The 21,189-nt window shown below is 47.8% G+C and overlaps 1 protein-coding gene across 2 annotated transcripts in view; it reads left to right on the plus strand.

Annotated features, from left to right (window-relative positions):
- The window catches only part of LOC147119998 (disintegrin and metalloproteinase domain-containing protein 23-like), a 576,022-nt gene extending 556,696 nt beyond the window's left edge, over window positions 1-19,326 (plus strand). For both annotated transcript variants that reach the window (XM_085985478.1, XM_085985479.1), the window contains one exon: window positions 18,721-19,326. In XM_085985478.1, coding sequence (XP_085841604.1) covers window positions 18,721-18,766 — 46 coding nt within the window. In that variant the 3' untranslated portion in view covers window positions 18,767-19,326. The remainder of the gene's footprint in view (window positions 1-18,720) is intronic.
- Window positions 19,327-21,189: the final 1,863 nt, after the last annotated feature.

The raw sequence follows: 21,189 nt of genomic DNA on the forward strand, positions 1-21,189 counted from the left end.
TGACCACACCGGTATATAAGCACAGTGTAATAATATTGTATTCAGTATAGTCCTGACCTCCAACCAGTAAAGACCTGTTAAATTTACTCTTGTGGTCTGTGTACTAATTCTCACTATAACACACAGACTTAACAGGTTCAAATCTCACTCCAGAGACTTGAGCACAAAAATCTAGGCTGACGCTTCCAGCTCAGTACTGAGGGAGTGCTCCACTATCAGAGGGTGCCGTCTTTTGAAATGAACGTTAAGCCGAGGCCCCCTCTGCTCAGGTGGGTGTTAAATGATCCCATGGCACTATTTCAAAGAAGAGCAGGGGAGTTCTCCTTGGTGTCCTGGCCATCACTTATCCCTCAACCAACATCACTAAAACAGATTATCTGGTCATTATCATGTTGCTCTTTGTGGGATCTTGCTGTGTGCAAATTGGCTGATATTTTTCCTACATTACAACAGTGACTCCACTTCAAAAAGTACTTCATTGGCTGTAAAGCGCTTTGAGATGTCCTGAGGTCATGAAATGTGCTATATAAATGCAAGTTTTTTTGTTTCTTTCTTATTTGGTATCTGCTGTTATTCTGCCTTTCATACCAAATGAACTTAGAGTTCTAGATATATTAAATATGAAAAATAATGAACCTGGCCTCAATGCAAATTTAACCGCAGAAACACAAAACTGGTTATCAAATAGTTTAGAATTAGTTGAAACGCCATTTTATCATCAAAGTTAGTTCCATGCAGCTGTTTGGTTCATCCAAACATATTGGACATAACAATATTCCACTGGATTTGATTGCATTTCACAACCAAACAAAAGGGAACAACTATAGATTGCCTCGCACACTAAAATTGATTTCAAAGAGTATATCGCGCTGGCAATTTCCTTGTAGCCTCTCCCGTTTGGCGGGGTTTCCGGGGAAGCTCCGAGGAATTTCTCGGCATTAGATTGCTCCTGATTGAAGCCATGCAGGAGAGAACACCTACTCTAATGCATGTGCCTGAGGGAGGGTCGATCTCGGGTTAAATAGGAGGGGTCGGGAACATCAAGGGCAATTCTGGAATTTATGGCGAGAGGGGAGGGAGAAATAAGCCACACAAAAAAAAAATTATGGGATGGGGAGACATCCCACCCATCCTTCCTAGTGTTTGCACCTATGACATATACAGGAATTTCTCCGTTTGCTACTAATGTGTTCGGGGTAAAATTCCTGTCATTTTTCCAGGTTTTGTTTTGCAACTAGAATTTTCAAAATGTATGTAGGCAGCTAGTGAATTAGAGGTGGACCTTCCTTGTGACAATGTTTGAAAATCTAAGATAGAGAGAGAATTTGGCTAAAGGTGAGGCAATGGTGGACAGGGATGCTTGGTGGCCCTTGAGACACGTGACCTCCTGAGACATGTGACCATTAATGGAGTGAGTGCAAACACGCCTGGAGTTAGGGAATCTCTTCCATCCCTACTATAGGTTCAAAAAGGTGCACTTGTTGACCACAAGAGCCACGTGAATTGCAAAGCCTTAGTGTGAAGAGGGTAAGGAAGCTTTAAATGAGAATGCGAGGAAGTGATTCAAAGATCAGAGGGGACACGTCAAGATCTGGAAACCCAGGGAAAACCTGCCAGCCAACTGGCCTCTGCTGCTTAATGAAGGAAAACATGAATTAGTCAAATTGTGGGGCACTCTCTTAAACTGAACTGTCTGCAGGACTTAAATATCTCCCCTGTATCTCAGTGACCAGAACTGGATGCAGTACTTGAGACATTGTCTGAGTGGAAGTTTGACCAAGAAGGATCTATTGGGCTTGGAGGGGTGCAGTACAGATTCAGCAGAATGATACTGGGGCTAAAAGGGTTAAATTATGAGGACAGGTTGCATAGACTAGGCTTGTATTCTCTTGAATATAGAAGATTAAGGGGTGATCTGATCGAGTGTTTAAGGTGATTAAAGGATTTGATAGGGTAGAGAGAGAGAGAAACTATTTCTTGTGGGGGGGAGTCCAGAACAAGGCTTAAAATTAGAGCTAGATCATTCAGGGGTGATGTCAGGAAGCACTTCTTCACACCAAGGGTAGTGGAAATCTGGAACTCTCTCCCCCAAAAAACTGCTGAGTCTGGGGGTCAATTTAAAATTTCAAGACTGAGATTGTTGGAATTTTGTTAGGTAAGGGTATTAAGGGAAATGGAACCAATCAGCATTGGACCAGTTGGGTAGGCAGAAGTCCATCTTCATCGCACTTACAACAACAACTTGCATTTATATAGCACCCTTAATGTGGAAAAACATCCCAAAGCGTATCACAGAGGCGTAATCAGACTAAAAGATATGCCGAGCTAAAGACAGAGATATTAGGAGGGGTGAGCAAAAGCTCAAGTCAAAGAGGTGGGTTTTAAGAAGGGTCCTAAAGGAGGAGAGAGAGGGATTTAGGAAGGGAATTTCAGAGTGTTGGGCCTAGATGGTTGAAGGTATGGTCGCCAATGGTGGGGCGAACGAAGTGAAGGATGCACAAGAGGCCAGAATCGGAAGAACACAGCGTTCCCGGAGGCTTGTAGGGCTGGAGGAGGTTGCAGAGATAGGGAGAAGCGAAGCCGTGGAGGGATTTGAAGACTAGAATGAGAATTATAAACTCGTGGTGTTCCTGAGCCGGGAGCCAATGTAGGTCAGCGAGCACAGGGGTAGTGGGTGAATGGGACTTGGTGCGAGTTAGGATACGGGCAGCCGAGTTTGGGCAGCCGAGTTTGGATGAGCTGAAGTTCATGGAGAGGCTACCCAGTAGAGCATTAGAATAGTCGAGTCTGGAGGTAACAACGGCATGGATGAGGGTTTCAGCAGCAGATGTGCTGAGGTAGGAGTGGAGGTGGGTGATGTTTCGACGGTGGACGTAGGTGTCCTTTGTGATGGAGAGGCTAGGGAGTCGCAGTCTCAGCTCTAGGTCGAATAAGACACTGAGGTTGCGAACAGTCCAGTTAAGCCTGAGACAGGGGCTGGAAGTAGCAAGGATTCAGTTTGTGGTGGGTGCTGAAGACCATGACTTCGGTCTTCCCAAAGTTTAGCTGGGGGAAGTTGTGGCTCATCCAAGGCTGGATATCGGCCACACAAGAGGAAGTGGAGGGGTCGAGAGAGATGGTCAAGAGGTAGAGCTAGGTTTTGTCATCGTACATGTGGAAGCTGACCCCATATCTGTGGATGATGTTGCCATGGTTTAATATGTAGATGAGAAGGAGGAGGGGGGTCAAGGATAGATCCTTGGGGGACTCCAGAGGTAATGGTGTGGGAGCTGCAAGAGAATCCATTGCTGGACTTGCTCTGGCTACTGTTCAGTAGGTAGAAGTAGAAGCAAGCAAGGGCAGAAACACTGGTCAATGGAGGGGAGGCATTGGAGGATGATAGGGCGGTTGACTATGTCTAATGCTGCATTCCCAGAGGATATCATTTGTGACGATGATAAGGGCCATTTCATTTCTGTAGCAGAGACGAAAACCTGATTGGAGAGATTTAAAGTTGGAGTTGCGGGCAAGATGGGCACGGATTTAGGAGGCTACAACACATTCAAGGAATTTAGAGAGGAAAGGGAGATTAGTTGTTTGCAAGGACAAAGAGGTCAAGGGTAGCGGGTCAAAGGACTTGGACTCTCAGGACCACTATGTTTACTGGCTTCCAGACTAAGGAACGAATGTCACCACTGCCCACTGATGCTTTTATTACAATAGCCAAAGTCCCACAAATTTCCACCAGAGCAAATTTGTTCCCTTCAAGCCCTAAGATATCTGCCATCTGGAGAAATGTTAGTCCTTTTAACCTATCAAATATCTCTACCTCACTGATTTCAAAATCCTCATGCTGGGTTGGGGGGAGGGAATAACAGACACCAAGCAGGAGTTGGGAGAAGAGGGTTAGTGGAAGTGACTAAGGCATGATGAAGAGGTAGGTTTTGAGGAGACTTAGGAAGCTGAGGATGGAGGTTGAGGCGGACAGGAGTGTTGGGTGAGCTAGTCTTGGTGCCGAAGAGGATGCATGTACTGAGTTCTGGATGGTGACGGTGTTACTAAGAGTAATGGAATAATACACCTACTCTGTACAAGTGCACTAGGGCAACATGGTAGGAGTCAGAGAGTAATATACTCCGACCCTCTGCTGTCCTACACCAAGCCCCACTCGCGCATCACCCTTGTCCTCAATAACCTACATTGGTTCTCCAACACCTCAAATTTAGAACTTCCTTCCATGGCCTCACCCCTCCCTATCTCTGTAACCTTCTCCAAAACCACGACCCACTCTCCAAACTCTCCGTTCGGCTCACTTAAGCCTTTTGTGGACTCTCTCTCCCATTCACCCCACAATTAATGGTTGTGCCTTCAGCTGCCTCTGCTCCTTTAAGACCCTCCTTAAATCACTCCTCTTTGACTGAGCTTTCAGTCACCAAATATTTCCTCCTTTGGCTCATCAATTGTTTTGCTCATACATTTGCTCAGTTGAATGCCTTGGGAAGTTTTTCGACTTTACAGTTGCTGTTGTGCTCTTGGCTGGTGCACAAGAGCAATATTACAGGAGTAAGGGAGTAATACATTCCCAGTCTGTGCTCGTGTTCAGGGGCAGTGTGGCTTATTTGGTCGCACTCTCACCTCTGGGTCTGACGTCCCACTATGGAATCAAGTGCATGATCTAGGCTGACATTTCAGTGCTGCACTGAGGGAGTGCTGCATTCTTAGAGCTGCTGGGCTAAAAATTCGGTTGCGTAGCATCCATTGTTAGACATTGCTATGGCTGCCAAATTGGGTCCAAAACGGTGTCCAAGCAGTGCGCACACTTCTGGCGCATGCCTCACCGGATGCCATATTGTTCAGGGCGGTAGGGGGCCATTAGGCGCATGCGCTGAAATTATGGTAGGTAGGCAGATCCTGACGTCAGTCAACATGCAACACTGATTTGACGCCAGTGCTGCCATCTTCATTGTCATCGCAGGAGCTAACGCCCTTGTCTTAACCTCGCACAGCTCAACATGCGTTCAGCAGCAGGAAGGAACCCCCCACTAGCGCTATTTAAAGGGATCACCAACTTTATTTTTGATTTCTACTGGATCTGTGTAAGTTTGTCGAAGTCTTTGGTGCGTTCCACAGTTGTCTGAAGTTGGTGAGGTGACGGGGAGTGGTGCTGCAAGTGGAGAACGCCTTGTTAGCCCTCTAACAAGGCAAGGGAATGCACAATAGGATACTGAGAAGTGTAGAGGAACAGAGGGTTCTTGGAGTGCATGTCCACAGATCCCTGAACGTAGCAGGACCGGTAGATAAGGTGGTTAAGAAGGCATACGGGATACTTTCCTTTATTAGCCGAGGCATAGAATATAAGAGCAGGGAGGTTATGCTTGAACTGTATAAAACACTAGTTAGGCCGCAGCTAGAGTACTGTGTACAGTTCTGGTCACCACATTACAGGAAAGATGTGATTGCACTAGAGAGGGTACAGAGAAGATTTACAAGGATGTTGCCAAGACTGGAGAATTTTAGCCATGAAGAAAGATTGGCTAGGCTGGGGTTGTTTTCTTTGGAACAGAGGAGGCTGAGGGGAAATTTAATTGAGGTGTATAAAATTATGAGGGGCCTAGATAGAGTGGATAGGAAGGATCTATTTCCCCTAGCAGAGGGGTCAATAACCAGGGGGCATAGATTTAATGTAATTGGTAGAAGGATTAGAGGGGAATTGAGGAGAACTTTTTTTACCCAGAGGGTGGTGGGGGTCTGGAACTCACTGCCTGAAAGGGTGGTAGAGGCAGAAACTCTCATCACATTTAAAAAGTACTTGGATGTGCACTTGAAGTGCTGTAACCTACAAGGCTACGGACCAAGAGCTGGAAAGTGGGATTAGGCTGGATAGCTCTTTTTCTACCGGTGCAGACACGATGGGCCGAATGGCCTCCTTCTGTGCCGTAAATTTCTATGATTCTATGGTTCTGATTTCAAAGGTTCTGGACAGAGTCAAGGGTGCTGTAGTTGTCATCTCCTTGGCCTGCAGCATGACAGGGAGATGGAGCAGAGGCAACAAAGAAGAGAACAAGCTGCTTGCAGAGGGAGGGGGAGAAGGGCTCTCAGCAGGAGGCCTTACCCACCTTGGGTCTTCTGAGAGCAAACTCTTCCCTCAACCTGAGCCAGGAGCAGTGTGTGAGGTGTCTGCACTTTACAAAGGAGGTGCTCACAGAACTCTGCCGCCTCTTGCAACCAGACCTGCAGCCTCACTCCAGGGCAAGGACAGCACTGTCAGTGGCTGTGAAGGTGACCCGTGGCCCTGAATTTCTTTGCGTCGGGACCCTTCCAGGTTGGAGCAGGCGACATCTGTAACATCTCCCAGTTCGCCGTCCACTGCTGCTTAAGAGAGGTGACAGACAGTCTTTATGCCAGGAGAGAGGACTTCATTGTCTTCTCTCTGAACAGAGAGAAGCAGGTGGAGCGGGCACATGGCTTTGCCAGGATAGCGGCCTTCCTCATGTAACAGGGCACCATCGACTGCATGGACTGGCTTTGTGGACGCCGCTTCTAAATGCTGAGATGTACCGCAACCACAAAGGTTTCTACTCGCTGAACGTGCAGTTCGTGTGCGACCATGCTCAGCACATCATGATGATGAATGCCCAGTATCCTGCTAGCAGTCATGATGCTTTTATTCTGCACCAGTCTGCTGTTCCCTCAGTCTTTGACCCACCACGTCAAACCAGAGGGTGGCTACTGGGTGACAAGGGCTATCCCTTGACCACCTGGCTCATGACTCCGTTCCGCAACCCAACCACATTCCAACCCAACAACGAGAGCCATGTTGCCACACGAAACATCATAGAGCAGACCATTGTGGTGCTGAAGCAACGGTTCGGCTGCCTGGACCGCTCTGGAGGAGCCCTACAGTACTCACCGGAGCGAGTGTCCCGATTTGTGGTGGTCTGCTGTATCCTCCACAACCTGACCAGCATGAGGGCACAGCCCTTGCCACCAGGGATACAGCTACCAGCTCAAGAGCAGGAGGGGGAGGAGGAATCAGAAGGAAGGAGGCAATCCAGACAGCCCTTACAGCCTGGGATATCCGGAATCGAATCATCTGTCTGAAATACCTGTGAACGCAACCCCAACTCCCCATTCAACATTAGTCCCACACCTTACCTTCCCTCTGTTATTGACCATCACAACGTCCTCTTGGCCACAATGTCGAAATAAAAGCCACCACAAAGCAAACATTCCAATCCAACTTTATACATCTATCCATTCAATATTACATCAAAAAAACAACTAATCACCCTTGTGCATTCCCTTAGTGCCTGTCGCATGTATTTTTGCCTAGCCTAGTGCTCCTACGCAGTGCTACTCCAATGGTTGCAGCATAGCTGGTGGAAGATGCTGACTTTCAGTGGGGGAGACTGCAGATGGCCTTGCAGGTCGACCTTGAGGAGCTCTGAGCCTAGTAGGCCCAGCTTCAGACTGCACCACCTCAGCATGGGTGGCAGCAGTCTGGGCTGGCTGGCTGACAGGCAACAGCAAGGGCACTGGCGGAGTGGCAGTGGTGGGAGGACGAATGCTGTCATCCTGAGAGAGAACAGTCGGTTCGGCCTCCACGGATCCATTGCCACTTGCAACCCTAGTAAACTGCTGGAGTATAGACTGCTGGACTGCTGTGACACCCTTCAAGCCCCTTTCAACAAATGATGGCAGCAGTCTGCTAGCGTGGCAGCAAGTTGACTTGCATGACTTCAGTCTGAGCTTCCATTGCAGCACGCAGACGTTGGGTGGCTTCTGCTTATGCTGCAATAGAAGCTGAGACATCGGCCATCAGGTGTGGTGGATGGTTGGGTCCACAAGTGCGTTAATGGATCTGCCCAGCCCTTCCACGCTGGAAAGGATGGGCTCCTACACAAGGCCCTGTTCAAGGTTGGAGCTGAACTCCTCCATGCTCCTTGACATTTCATTCAGGCTTTCCGGTTGGACTGCCAGTGCACCAAGCATTTCAGTGTGCATACCCATCAGCATTCTTCTGTAGGCTGCCCCATCAAAGTCCTCATCTGAGTCCTGTACAGCAGAACTCGTGTGCAACCTCGCCCTCCAGGGAGTTGGTACCTGCGCTACCTTTTTCCCCCTGCCCTGGCTGCAGCCCATTTGTACCCGGTATCTTATGTGCAGATCCCGCGTCTAACCTATCCTTTAAAGTGAGCTGCTGGCTGGGACTGTGAAATCAAGTGACGGTGTTTCTTCTTCTTCACTCTCCCCTCCCTCTTCTTGTTGAAGTACTGGCTGGGCAGGCTGGATATCTTGGGTGTCTGAAATGAGAAAGGCACATGGGTAAGCTGTGGTGACAGGGGGATGGGGGTGAAGAAAGAGGTGTATGCTTACACTATGTGCAGCTTATAAATCAGAAGAGATTGTGGGATGAGGGGGAAATGGGATGTGAGAAGGAGGATAACGTATGAGGAAACTGGCATCTTCTATTCTTTCAGCACTGCCGCTGGCCATGGGCTCAGCCATGCCCTTGCCAAGAATGGAAAGCACCGTCTCCTCCATGGGGGTCTGGTCATGCAGGCGAGTCTGTCCCCCACCGGTTAAACTCTGCTGGTGCTAGTTATGCGCCACTTTTTCCTGCAAGAGAAAGGGAAGTGTGTCAGTGAGTGTGGTGTAATGTGTTTGGGTTATGTGGCTGTCATGGTTGAATAGCTGACAGTGTGTCCAAGCTGTGAGATGTGGGTGTGAGGCTTGCAACAGTGGTAAGTGTGTGAGGGTGAGGTGAAGCTATGAATGTGAGGTGTGAGTTATGTTTGGTAGAGATTGTTGGTAGGTGAGTTATGGAGGTGTGGCGCATATGGTGGGATATGGCATTTGAAGATGACCTTGACCACTCGTGTGAGGCCATTAAATTTCTTCCTGCACTAAATCCAGGTCCTCAGGGCTACACTACTGACATTTACCACAGTGGCTATCTGCTCCCACTGTACTCTGGCCTATTGTCCAGAGATCCTCCTACACCCTGTGGAAAGAGGACCTCTCTCCTGGAGTTGCCCACCTGGACCAAGGCCTCCAGTGCTGCATCGAAGAACCCTTGTGCACGCTCTCTCCCTTGTTGTGCCATCATTATAGCTTTCTTGTCCACTGTCTTCCCAGCCACTTCAGTCACCTGTTGCCGGCAAAAGGCACCTCCCCTTTAAGAGGTGCAGACTGCCTTTGAGTAGTGCAGGCTAGCTTTAATTGAAGCCAGCCTCGCACTAACTTGGACCCCTTGCTGAGTGCTGCCTGCAATCCTCCGATCCGGCACGCATTGTTATTGCATTGCGATCCCTGCGCCCGTTTTCAGAGGCTGCTGGATTTCTAAGCCGCTGCCTTTCAGATATAGTGTTCGACAAGCCCATGCCTGCTAGAGTGGGGAGTTGTCCTGGCCAATTTTGTTCCCTCAAACAATCTGGCTCCTCAATTCATTTGCTGTGTGTAAATTGACTGCTGTGTTTGCCTACATAACAACAGTGACGGAACTTCCAAAGTCAATCCAATGACAGTAAAGCACGTGGGACATTTTGAGGAGGCGAAAGGCGATATATAAATCTATCTTTTGTTTCTTTCTCACTCTGTGCCAGTGCCATCAAGTATTCCCATTTCTCACATGATTCCTGGACAGAATACACAGCCAAGCAAGGATTCTCAAAATTGTCTGATTTACAAGATGTCGAATGTCTGACCTAAAAGGCGTCTAATGTCTGACCTACTAGAAGTCTGATGTACAAGATGTCTGATGTCTGTAGGAGTTCTGAAATTCACCAGTGAAATTTTCTGAGGATCTCAGCATCTATTTAGTTGCTGCCCACGCAACTTATGTTGAGTTCTGAGACAGGAAACAGAATTTGCAGAAAATGGAAAGAAAATGGGAGAGATGGTTCGAGAAGCAACAAGCAGAAATGGTTTAATCAAGAAATCTGGCAGCGAACCTTTTTTTTATTCGTTCATGAGATGTGGGCCCACATACTTCCAAGTCAGGATGGTGTGTGACTTGGAGGGGAACTTGCAGGCGATTGGGGGTATTCCCATGCACCTGCTGCCCTTGTCCTTCTAGGTGGTAGAGGTCACGGGTTTAGGAGGTGCTGCCGAAGAAGCCTTGGCGTATTGCTACAGTGCATCTTGTAGATGGTACACACCGCAGACACAGTGCGCCGGTGGTGGAGGGAGTGAATGTTTAAGGTGGTGGATGAGGTGCCAATCAAGCGGGCTGCTTTGTCCTGGATGGTGTCGAGCTTCTTGAGTGTTGTTGGAGGTGCACTCATCCAGGCAAGTGGAGAGCATGCCATCACACTCCTGACTTGTGCCTTGTAGATGGTGGAAAGGATTTGGGAAATCAGGAGTTGAGACACTCGGCGCAGAATACCTAGCCTCTGACCTGCTTTTGTCACCACAGTATTTATCTGGCTGTTCCAGTTAAGTTTCTGGTCAATGGTTACCCCCAGGATTATCTTTGTGCTAGGTATATATATATATATCATACGACTCCAGCCAGTGGAGAGTTTCCCCCCTGATTCCCATTGACTTCAATTTTACTAAAACTCCTTGATGCCACACTCGGTCAAATACTGCCATGATGTCAAGGGCAGTCACTCTCACCTCACCTCTGGAATTCAGCTCTTTTGTCCATGTTTGGACCAAGGCTGTAATGAGTTCTGGAGCCAAGTGGCCCTGGTGGAATCCAAACTGAGCATCAGCGAGCAGGTTATTGGTGAGTAAGTGCTGCTTGATAGCACTGTTGACAATACCCTCCATCACTTTGCTGATGATTGAGAGTAGACTGATGGGGCGGTAATTGGTTGGATTGGATTTGTCCTGCTTTTTGTGGACTGGACATACCTGGGCAGTTTTCCACATTGTTGGGTAGATGCCAGTGTTGTAGCTGTACTGGAACAGCTTGGCTAGGGGCGCGGCTAGTTCTGGAGCACGTCTTCAGCACGACAGCTGGGATGTTGTCAGAACCCATAGCCTTTGCTGTATCCAGTGTGCTCAGCCGTTTCTTGCTATCACGTGGAGTGAATCGAATTGGCTGAAGATTGGTTTCTGTGATGGTGGGGACCTCAGGAGGAGGCCAAGATGGATCATCCACTCGGCACTTCTGGCTGAAGATGGTTGCAAATGCTTCAGCCTTGTCTTTTGCACTCACGCGCTGGGCTCCCCCATCATTGAGAATGGGGATATTCATGGAGCCTCCTCCTCCCGTTAGTTGTTTAATGGTCCACCACCATTCACAACTGGATGTGGCAGGACTGCAGAGCTTTGATCTGATCCGTTGGGATCGCTTAGCCCTGTCTATAGCATGCTTCTTCCACTTTTTAGCATGCATGTAGTCCTATGTTTTAGCTTTCCTAGGTTGGGACCTCATTTTTAGGTATGCCTGGTGCTGCTCCTGGCATGCTCTTCTACACTCCTCATTGAACCAGGGTTGGTCCCCTGGCTTGATGGTAATGGTAGAGTGAGGGATATGCCAGGCCATGAGGTTATAGATTGTGGTGGAATACAATTCTGCTGCTACTGATGGCCCACAGCGCCTCATGGATCCCCAGTTTTGAGCTGCTAGATCTGTTCTGAATCTATCCCATTTGTCACGGTGGTAGTGCCACACAACACAATGGAGGGTGTCCTCAGTGTGAAGACAGGACTTCATCTCCCCAGGGACTGTGTGATGGTCACTGCTACCAATGCTGTCATGGACAGATGCATCTGCGACAGGTAGATTGATGAGGGCGAGGTCAAGTATGTTTTTCCCTCGTGTTGGTTCTCTCACCACCTGCCGCAGGCCTAGTCTGGCAGCTATGTCCTTCAGAGCTCGGTTAGTAGTGGTGCTACCGAGCAACTCTTGGTGATGGACGTTGAAGTCCCCCACCCAGGGTACATTCTGTGCTTTTGCTACCCTCAGTGCTTCTTCCAACTGGTGTTCAACATGGAGGAGTACTGATTCATCAGCTGAGGGAAGGCGGTAGGTGGTAATTAGCAGGATGTTTTCTTGCCCATGTTTGACCTGAAGCCATCAGACTTCATGGGGTCCAGAGTCAATATTGAGGACTCTCAGGGCCACTCCCTCCCGACTGTATACCACAGTGTGCCACCACCTCTGGTGGGCCTGTCCTGCTGGTGGGACAGGATATACCCAGGGATGGTGATGGAGGAGTATGGGACATTGGCTGAAGGATATGATTCTATGAGTATGACTCTGTCAGGCTGTTGCAAACGCTTCAGCATCCCAATTTTGACACAAGTCCCCAGATGTTGGTGAGGAGGACTTTGCAGGGTTGACTGGGCTGGGTGCGCCGTTGCCGTGTCCGTAGCCGGTGCCGAGGTCGATACCGGGTGGTCCATCCGGTTTTATTATTATTGTTTTCTGTAGCAGTTTGTTACAACTGAGTGGCTTGCTAGGCCATTTAAGGGCAGTTAAGAGTCAACCAAATTGCTGTCGGTCTGGAGTCACATTTAGGCAAGACCGGGTAAGGACGGCAGATTTCCTTCCCTAAAAGACATTAGTGAACCAGATGGGTTTTTACGACAATCCGGTAGTTTCACAGTCACCATTACTGACACTAGCTTTTTTATTCCAGATTTATTTAATTAACTGAATTTAAATTCCCCAGCTGCCGTGGTGGGATTTGAACTCAAAGAAGAGAAGAATAGAAAAAACATGGCTTGCAAGGAGAGGCAAAAAGCCTAGAAGGGGGTAACCGAATGTGTTACTCGATTGGAGGATAATAGAGTCTCAGTTCATTGATTGATAGAGCACAGCAGGATGCTATTCGGCTCATTCTCAGCTGAGCTATTGCTCATATTCTTTTTTTGTTGTGAACGTTTGTGCTCTTGAAGGTGCTGGGGTGATTTGATTATTTGCCAAGCCTGATGGATCAGTTAGCACTGCTCTTCATCCCAATACTCCCATATGAGATGGGAAGCCATGCAAAAAAAGGAAAGGATAGAAAAACTGACATCCACTTGCTGCTCAAACTACCTGCTATCTTACCACAAATGAAGACTACCACAGGGAGAGTAAAGTACCAGACCATGCCAAGCCCAGCAGAGCCAGACCATGTCAAGCCCAGCAGAGCCAGACCATCGCAATCCCAGTAGAGCCAGACCATCCCAATCCCAGCAGAGCCAGACCATCCCAAGCCCAGCAGAGCCAGACCATCCCAAGCCCAGCAGAGCCAGACCATCCCAATCCCAGCAGAGCCAGACCATCCCAAGCCCAGCAGAGCCAGACCATCCCAAGCCCAGCAGAGCCAGACCATCCCAATCCCAGCAGAGCCAGACCATCCCAATCCCAGCAGAGCCAGACCATCCTAATCCCAGCAGAGCCAGACCATCCCAATCTCAGCAGAGCCAGACCATCCCAATCCCAGCAGAACCAGACCATCCCAATCCCAGCAGCTGCACAGCAATGAATGACAGTATTGGAGGTGTGTCAGTTCAGAAAAATTGAACATTCTCATTTTCTGCGATTAGTGTCAGCATCTCAGATCAGATATACAAGGGTCAGAAGCAGGACTATCTTAGTACACCAATGCGACATTGCTATTGCCTGGACAAACTATCCTCATAACTTACCCGCGTAAGTCAACAAGTAGAAATCAGTCAGCTTGAACTATAGATCACTAGGAGGTGGGTTGAGGCTGGCGGAACACATTTCAAAATATCCACGCATCCATTAGAGAAAGACATCACAGCCTTTCACCCCATTGTGCTAGCCTGCATTTACAGGAGTGTAGACTGATGCAAAATAGTCATTTAGCAGCTCTGCCATAATCATAGAATCATACAGCACAGAAGGCCATTTGGCCATTATGCCTCTGCTGGCTCTTTGAAAGAGGTCTCCAATTAATACCCCTCCCCTGCTCTTTCCCCATTAGTCCTGCCAATTTTTCCTCTTCAAATTATAAATATATAAGGGTAAATTTCACAAGGCCCCTACCAAGTGTGCGAGGTCATGCGCCCGACTTTACAGGGCGTAATTTGGGGATCAAATAATGTTTTTGCTGGTTGGGCCTCCATGTTTGCATTTTCGGGCAAATTTTTTCCACCCATCACCAGGACTTGTGTTTCTTATTCTTGGTTGCCACTGGCTTTGAAATCGCACTGTGCAAAGAAGGTTCTGGCATTGAGGGGAGGAAGAGGAGCCCAACAGGTGATGTCTCAATGACCCTTCAGGCGTTTTGGCCAGAGGCACCACTACCTCAGGCCCTGCATTTGCACACAACGAAGGATTCCCATGTTCGTCGCCTCAGAAAGACTGAAGCAGAGTTGTGCCATCTGTTGCACAGTGACCTGCACACAACATCTGGGCTCGGGAGGCCTCTTCCAGTAGAAGTGAAGGTTCCCACAGTGTGAAGAATCGTGGGAGACATATGTTACATGAAGAAAATGGCCAGCCTCCCAACGTCCACCCTCCAAAACTTCAGCTCATCCAGAACTCTGTTGCCTCTATCCTAACTCGCACCAAGTCCTATTCAGCCATCATCCCTGTGCTCGCTGACCTACATTGGCTCACAGTCCAGCAAAGCCTCTATTTTAACATTCTCAGCCTTGTTTTCAAATCCCTCTATAGCCTTGCCCCCTCCCTATCTCTGTAACATCCTCCAGCCCTACAACCACAGAATCACAGAAACCCCACAGTGCAGATAGAGGCCATTTCGGCCCATCGAGCCTGCACCGACACATATCCCACCCGATCCCCGTAACCCCTACACCAACACATATCCCACCCTATCCCTGTAACCCCACGTATTTAATCCCCCTAACACTAAGGGCCAATTTATCATAGCCAATCAACCTAACCCGCACATCTTTGGACTGTGGGAGGAAACCGGAGCACCCGGAGGAAACCCACGCAAACACGGGGAGAATGTGCAAACTCCACACAGACAGTCACCCGAGGCCGGATTCGAACCCGGGTCCCTGGTGCTGTGAGGCAACAGTGCTAACCACTATGCCACCGTGCTGAGATCTCTGCAGTATTCCAATTCTGGCCTCTTGTACATCTCCGATTTCCTTTGCTCCACCATTGACAGCCGTGCCTTCAGCCGTCTAGGCTCGAAGCTCCGGAATTCCCTCCCTAAACCTCTCCAACTCTTCACCTTTCTCTCCTCCTTTAGGACGCTCCTTAAAACCTTCCTCTTTGATCTACCCTTTGGTCCTAATTGTCTCCTTTGGCTCTGTGTCAATTTTTTTGTCCAATAACACTCCTGTGAAGTGCCTTGGGACGTTTTACTACGTTAAAGGCGCTATATAAATGCAAGTTGTTGTTAAAGTGACAACCACTATGTTTGCAAGGTGTTCATAAAGAGAATGGGTTTGCACCCAGTCACTGTTCAGGTAATGTCTGACCATCGAATTCGAATCCCGCGCAAGTGTCTATTATCCAGGAAGCAGCGGTGCTGCATTATTCCACAGTGCCTGCATGGTGTCAGCCAGTGTCTCAGTTGGTAGCATTTAATTTGAAGGTACAAGTAACAAAGTAAGAGTTTCAGGCAGGAGAAGATCTTTGTTCCATCTAGCCCAACTATTCACAGTATACCCTTGGTGCATTGCTAATAACCTTGAATCCCATTTGTTGACAAGGACTTGTCTAGTTCCTTCTTTAAACCCTCTGAGGTTTCTTGTTCCATATTTTGCTGTCCTGAGCTGTTAAGATGGCCCCTTGGTGCAAGCCTGTCCCTAGCTGGGCCTAACATCAAAAAGCCAGGGAGAAAATTTAGAGAGCAGCTGCAAGCCTGAACACACGGCCTCCATACCTTTCGGTTGTTGCTTCGTGTGGTGTCCCTGCGTCTGGGTGCCCCATGGCTCTCAACACCAGGAATACCTACTCCTGCATCCTTAACTGTGTCAGCCATGGCTCAGTGGGTAGCACTCTCACCTCTGAGTCTGAAGGTAGTGGGTTCAAGTTCCTCGCCAGAGACTTGAGCACAAAATCCAAGCTGACAGTCCCAGTACAATACTGAGGGAGTGCGGTACTGTCGGAGGTTCCGTCTTTTGGATGATATATTAAACCGAGGCCCTGTCATGTGAATGTAAATGATCCCATGGCACTATTTCAAAGACTGGAAGGGGAGTTCTGGTGTCCTGGCCAATATTTATCTCTGAACCGACATCACTAAAAAACAGATTATCTGGTCATTATCATATTGCTGTTTGTCGGACCTTGCTGTGCACAATTTGGCTGCCGTGTTTCCTACATTACAAGAGTAACTGAACTTCAAAAGTACTTCAAGGCACTGTGGGACGGTCTGAGGTTGTGAAAGGCGCTTTATAAATTCAGGTCTTGCTTTCATTCTTTAACATGCCAGCAATGTGCCTGTACCTATTGCAGAAACCCTGGAGCAACATGCAGGAGACTGAGGGCCTGGGAAAATGGGTATCCATCACACCCCCAACCTCTTTTTCTGACCTTTGTGCCTAGGAAATGGGCGTTCTGTGGAGGCAAAGGCCAAGAGAATTAGCCTCATTGTCTAAATGAATGTTCACCATCATTGTGCAAAGTATCAAACTGGTCTCTTGTGGAACACATTAGCCTGATGAATATTTTGGTAATCAGGAGCCATTATTGCCACTTGAGGTCGCTGCGTGAGTTGAGATTCACCTTCATATCTTGTTTTAAAAGTGTACGAAATATTCAGTGAAAGTTTAGTTGTACTGGTAGGAGACGCAATTGTACATTTCAGACATAGAGCACACTTGCCATCCTCATGGGTCTGTCTAGCAGCATCAGATCATGGGCCTCCATGTAAAGACATTTAAATCAACGTTCACCAACACAAGTGTGTTGAGGGACCTCATGGTCAACAGCAAAGGCAAGTAGCTAACCAGGCCTCTAATGTTTGTAACACAGATACCCTACAAATATTATTGTACCTAGGGTTGCCGACTCTGGTTGGATGTATTCCTGGAGGTTTCATCACATGGCCACCCGCCTCCAACTGCCCCGCCCTCAAGCTCCTGCCATTGGTCTACCCAACACGTCCATCCTCATGGCGCACTATCTTTCCAATTGGAAAGCAAACAGACTCTTCATGACTCAATTGGATAATTATAAACTGTCAAACAGCCTTTTTCCCCCAACTCCTATATTTTTTATAACTAATAAACAGAAGTGTTCCAAGAAAATGGAAAAAAGACACACAATTTTTTCAGCGCCCCTATGATCGTTCTCCCGGGTCGCTCGCAGCAGTGTCCTGGAGATTAATCTTCAATTCCTGGAGACTCCAGGTCAATTCCTGGAGACTCCAGGGCAATCCTGGAGAGTTGGCAACTCTAGTTGTACCTCACGACATGCCTCTTCAGTGGTGAGGTTGGATCACTGTGAGAAGTAGTAGCCTTATGAAGTAGTCTTAATAATTAAGCTGGAGGTTGTCCGCAGGGTTCATGACCTCGGGTATGTTCTTTCTGTCGGTGCTCACTCTAAGTAATCTCCACTTTCTCCTAGGTTTTTTTTTTGCATGCCATTTCTAACGGTATTGGGCATGTTTCGGAAGAAAAAAAAACACAATAGTAGGTTGAGATGCTTTAGCATGAGGCCTTGCTTATATGCCCCACATAAAGCCAGACTTTGGGGAGGTTGGAGCACATCCCTCTATCCATTGCTTTGTGATGTCTTGCTGTTTTTTTTCCCATGAAGTAACAAGCTTTATTTCCTCCCACTCCTCCTCCTCCTCCTCTACCTCTTCCTCCTCCTTCCTGGGAGAATGGACAGCCAGTGTCAGCAGAACTTATTTACATTCTGAGGGCAAAAAGTGAAAAGCCCTCACCAGTTCCAGAAACCTGTCAAATCCCGAGGTGCAAAGGTCACGGCTATGTCCATTTTCCGAGGGTATAACAGTAGGTGTGGTGTGTAAGTGTAATCTCTAACCAGTTATGCTGTTAGGCTGTTCTTCTATTATACAGGAATCCCTCAGTCTAAAGTTAAGTAATTTAAAAAAAAACATAGGCCCAAACATTGGGACGTCGCACAGCAGCACTTCCAAAGCGGTTTTATGTGACGATTGAGACTGCAGAAAGGGAAGGAGGGTAAAGTAATGTCATTGGCACTACAAAAAGGTTACAATTTCAGATATTGGGCAACCTGGCATGATGTGTTGGCGTTCAGACTTGCTGTGCCACGGAGCAGAAGGGCACAGGTTCGTGTCTGGGGCACCACCACTGGTGAGTTCACCAGTTTGTCCATGCATTGTCGGGAAACATAGAGGGCAGTTCCTTCCCCACCGCCCCTCACCCCACTCCTCCCCACACACACCACAGGGATGAAGAGAAAATTAGAGGCACTTTATATCCTCCCCCCTTTCCAGACTCCATCCAGAAACCGGCATCAGTAGGGGCCTGGGAATCAAATGGGCTGCCCCCTCTCCCCCGCCCACATTCCTCCAAGGTGAGCTGCACGGCCCAGAGAGGGGAATTGAGAGAGAAAAACCCCAAGATATCCGAAAATGTATCATCTCAATCGGGTTAGAGGTTCGTTGTGACTCAAGTTGTCACCCAGTGCCAGTTGTTTCCCTCCGTCTGTCTTCTGTAACCTTCAAAGGAGTGTCCATTGCATTGTAAAGAGCTTTAGGGCGAGGGCATGACTGTACCACAAAGACAGCACATCGGAATGCAAGCCAGCTCCTCTGTGCCATTACTAATGTTCTTTTTTTCCTCCCCCACTCCTCCGATTGTGTTTTCTCTTCCCCACCTCCCCTCCCCCTCCTTTCTACTGCACATTGCAAGAAATGTCAAGAAGAGAAGGTACGATCCCAACGCTGGCGCTATCTGAAGAGAGGCGAGGGACCGCCTCATCAGCTCTGCACTTGTGGATTCTGGGTTCAATCGCTTAGCATAAACTGTCATGGCTCAGCGCAGCGGAGGAAACACACAGAGCAGAACCAAATCACCCAACGCAATGTTGACACTCCACTTGTAGTGAAGGGGGCTGAAATATTCTACAGACAGAGAGGCTACCCCTTTCCCCTCAACTCTCCGCCCCCTTTACTAACCACATCATCCCCCACCACCCCACCCCCAGGAAGATACAGAGACTAATTGGGGGCTCCAAGTACATTCTCGACAAAACAGCAAAGCGGATTCGATTCTCACTTCGAGGACAATCCGCTGCGACGCAGAGGAGGCACGCGACTGGGGTTGAACGTACCCAAGACGTAACTGCGCATGAATTTTTTTTCTTTCTCGTTCCTGGAGCAGGCGCTACTCTCCCACGGCATGACGTTCTCTTTCCGAAGGTACCTGCATGGAAATTAAACAAAAACAACAACAACAAAAAAAACCCGAGGGAAGGAGATAGCATCGCAGCACCGATCAATGGATGTCTTAACAGCACTGTTTTTATTCCCTCGGAAGCTTAAGTGGTCAATATTTTCATTCAATCTCAGGTCCATTTACTCAGCATTTTTCTTTATCTGCTTTGAACTGCCGCAGATTTTTTTCTAGTTTGTAACCGGGGCAGCGACAGAACACACATATAGAAAATATAATATATATACATAGAAAAAAATAGGGACTGTAAAAAGGAAAACTACAAATTGAAAAGATTCTTTTTCACCACCTCGTAATCCTTTGTGTTCATATATAGCGGGTGTTTTATGGCAATCAGGTCAACATTCCAGATGAATATTAACTCCCTTACCTCATGCCCAAGTCCTCAGCACCTTGACGAATGGCAGGTTCATTGCCCATGTCTCTATATGGGTTCCATCAAAGGTGGGAATGCCTCTCCTCCCTCATGATAATGCGCTATAAAGGTAATCCGATTGGCACAGTTGAAAGAGGTAATCCATTGGCACCGGGTGACTGCGAGAATGATGTATTGACTCTCACTGGCGAATGCCCACCGATGCAGGTTGCGATCCCTGTCCCAGTCCATCTCAGATTTAATCTTGCGCTTATTAAAAAAAATCCAGAGGACAAAATCTGCTTCTTTAATGGGTGAAAAATTATAGGCCGGTGACATGTGCAATCATGGGGACATGCACTCCAGACATGTGCTGGGAGCAAAGAAGCAAAATATCAACATCTCCCCCCACCCCTGCCCCCCAAGTTCATATGAGCTGTGAACACAGATAGGTTTTAATGATAGTCTTACTTACGTTGGACTGCACTGTCGGCATTTCGTTCAATCTGCACCCATTGCTGGGATATAGAACTGTTCCACGCATGACATAGAGTTTCCTTCTCACTGGTGCGAAACAGCACCATTGGGTACTATAAATATACCAGTGAAAAGGAAAAGGAGCAGTAGCCGTTAAACTTGCAAACAGTGAACGTTGCTTTGTTTCGTTCTGTAGGATAATAGTCATATCTATTATCAATCCTCCTTTGCAATCAGAATTGGAAAGCCAGCAGATTCTGGGGTTTGGGTGGCGCAGTGAGTAAGGACAATGTCCTTTCCTCATCTGGGACCTGGGTTTGAATCCAGCCCAGAATGATGCTCCTTCTGTGCTGTATCATTCTATGATTCAATGATGATCTCCCCCTCACAGCTACTAAGTGCATCACAGGTTCAACCCAGTGGGCTGTAAGTTCAAAGGAAAAAAGGTGTCCATAATTCGGCACTAAATTATCCTACTCAAATAGAGTGCTAGGAACTGGAAATGCCAGACTTGTACAGCGAGGATGCTTTCCAAGATCAGGTTGAGTCTCATTGGGGTAAGCATTGCTCTGGCCACTGTGTGTGGCGACTTTGTAAATGCATCAACACGAGTAGAGGAAATCCTCTGGAACACTTTTCCAATGTCAGTGCACACAGCAACCAGATCAATTATTACCTCATTGATGAGCTTTGCCTCTAACCTGATCTCTCTCGGCCCTGGAAGTGTCTGATGGAGCAATGTACAGAGAGCCTCATCCTGCACCTCCCCTCCCATGGTAGTGCCTGAAGGAGCAGTATAGAGAGCTTCAATCTGCACCGAACATGGACTACACCTGACGTGAGAGTGTTTGGCGCTGACCTTGAACACTGAAAGTGAAAAATGTTCCATTTCCCAGCACTGATGTCCCTTATCTTCTCCAGCACAATAATTGACCGTTTTTCTTTTTAAATGAGAAAGGCACTCGGACAATTCCGGGGTTTTACGGATATTAAAACAATTTCTATTCGTTTTTAAACCACCATTTACATTCTATGAAACATTTTATTAAATTCATTCTTGGGATGTGGGCGTCACTAGCAAGACCCACCATTTA

This window comes from Somniosus microcephalus, chromosome 4, assembly GCF_052327205.1.
Source record: "Somniosus microcephalus isolate GS21.2 chromosome 4, FLI_Smic_1.0, whole genome shotgun sequence".
In the NCBI taxonomy this organism is placed as follows: Eukaryota; Metazoa; Chordata; class Chondrichthyes; order Squaliformes; family Somniosidae; genus Somniosus; species Somniosus microcephalus.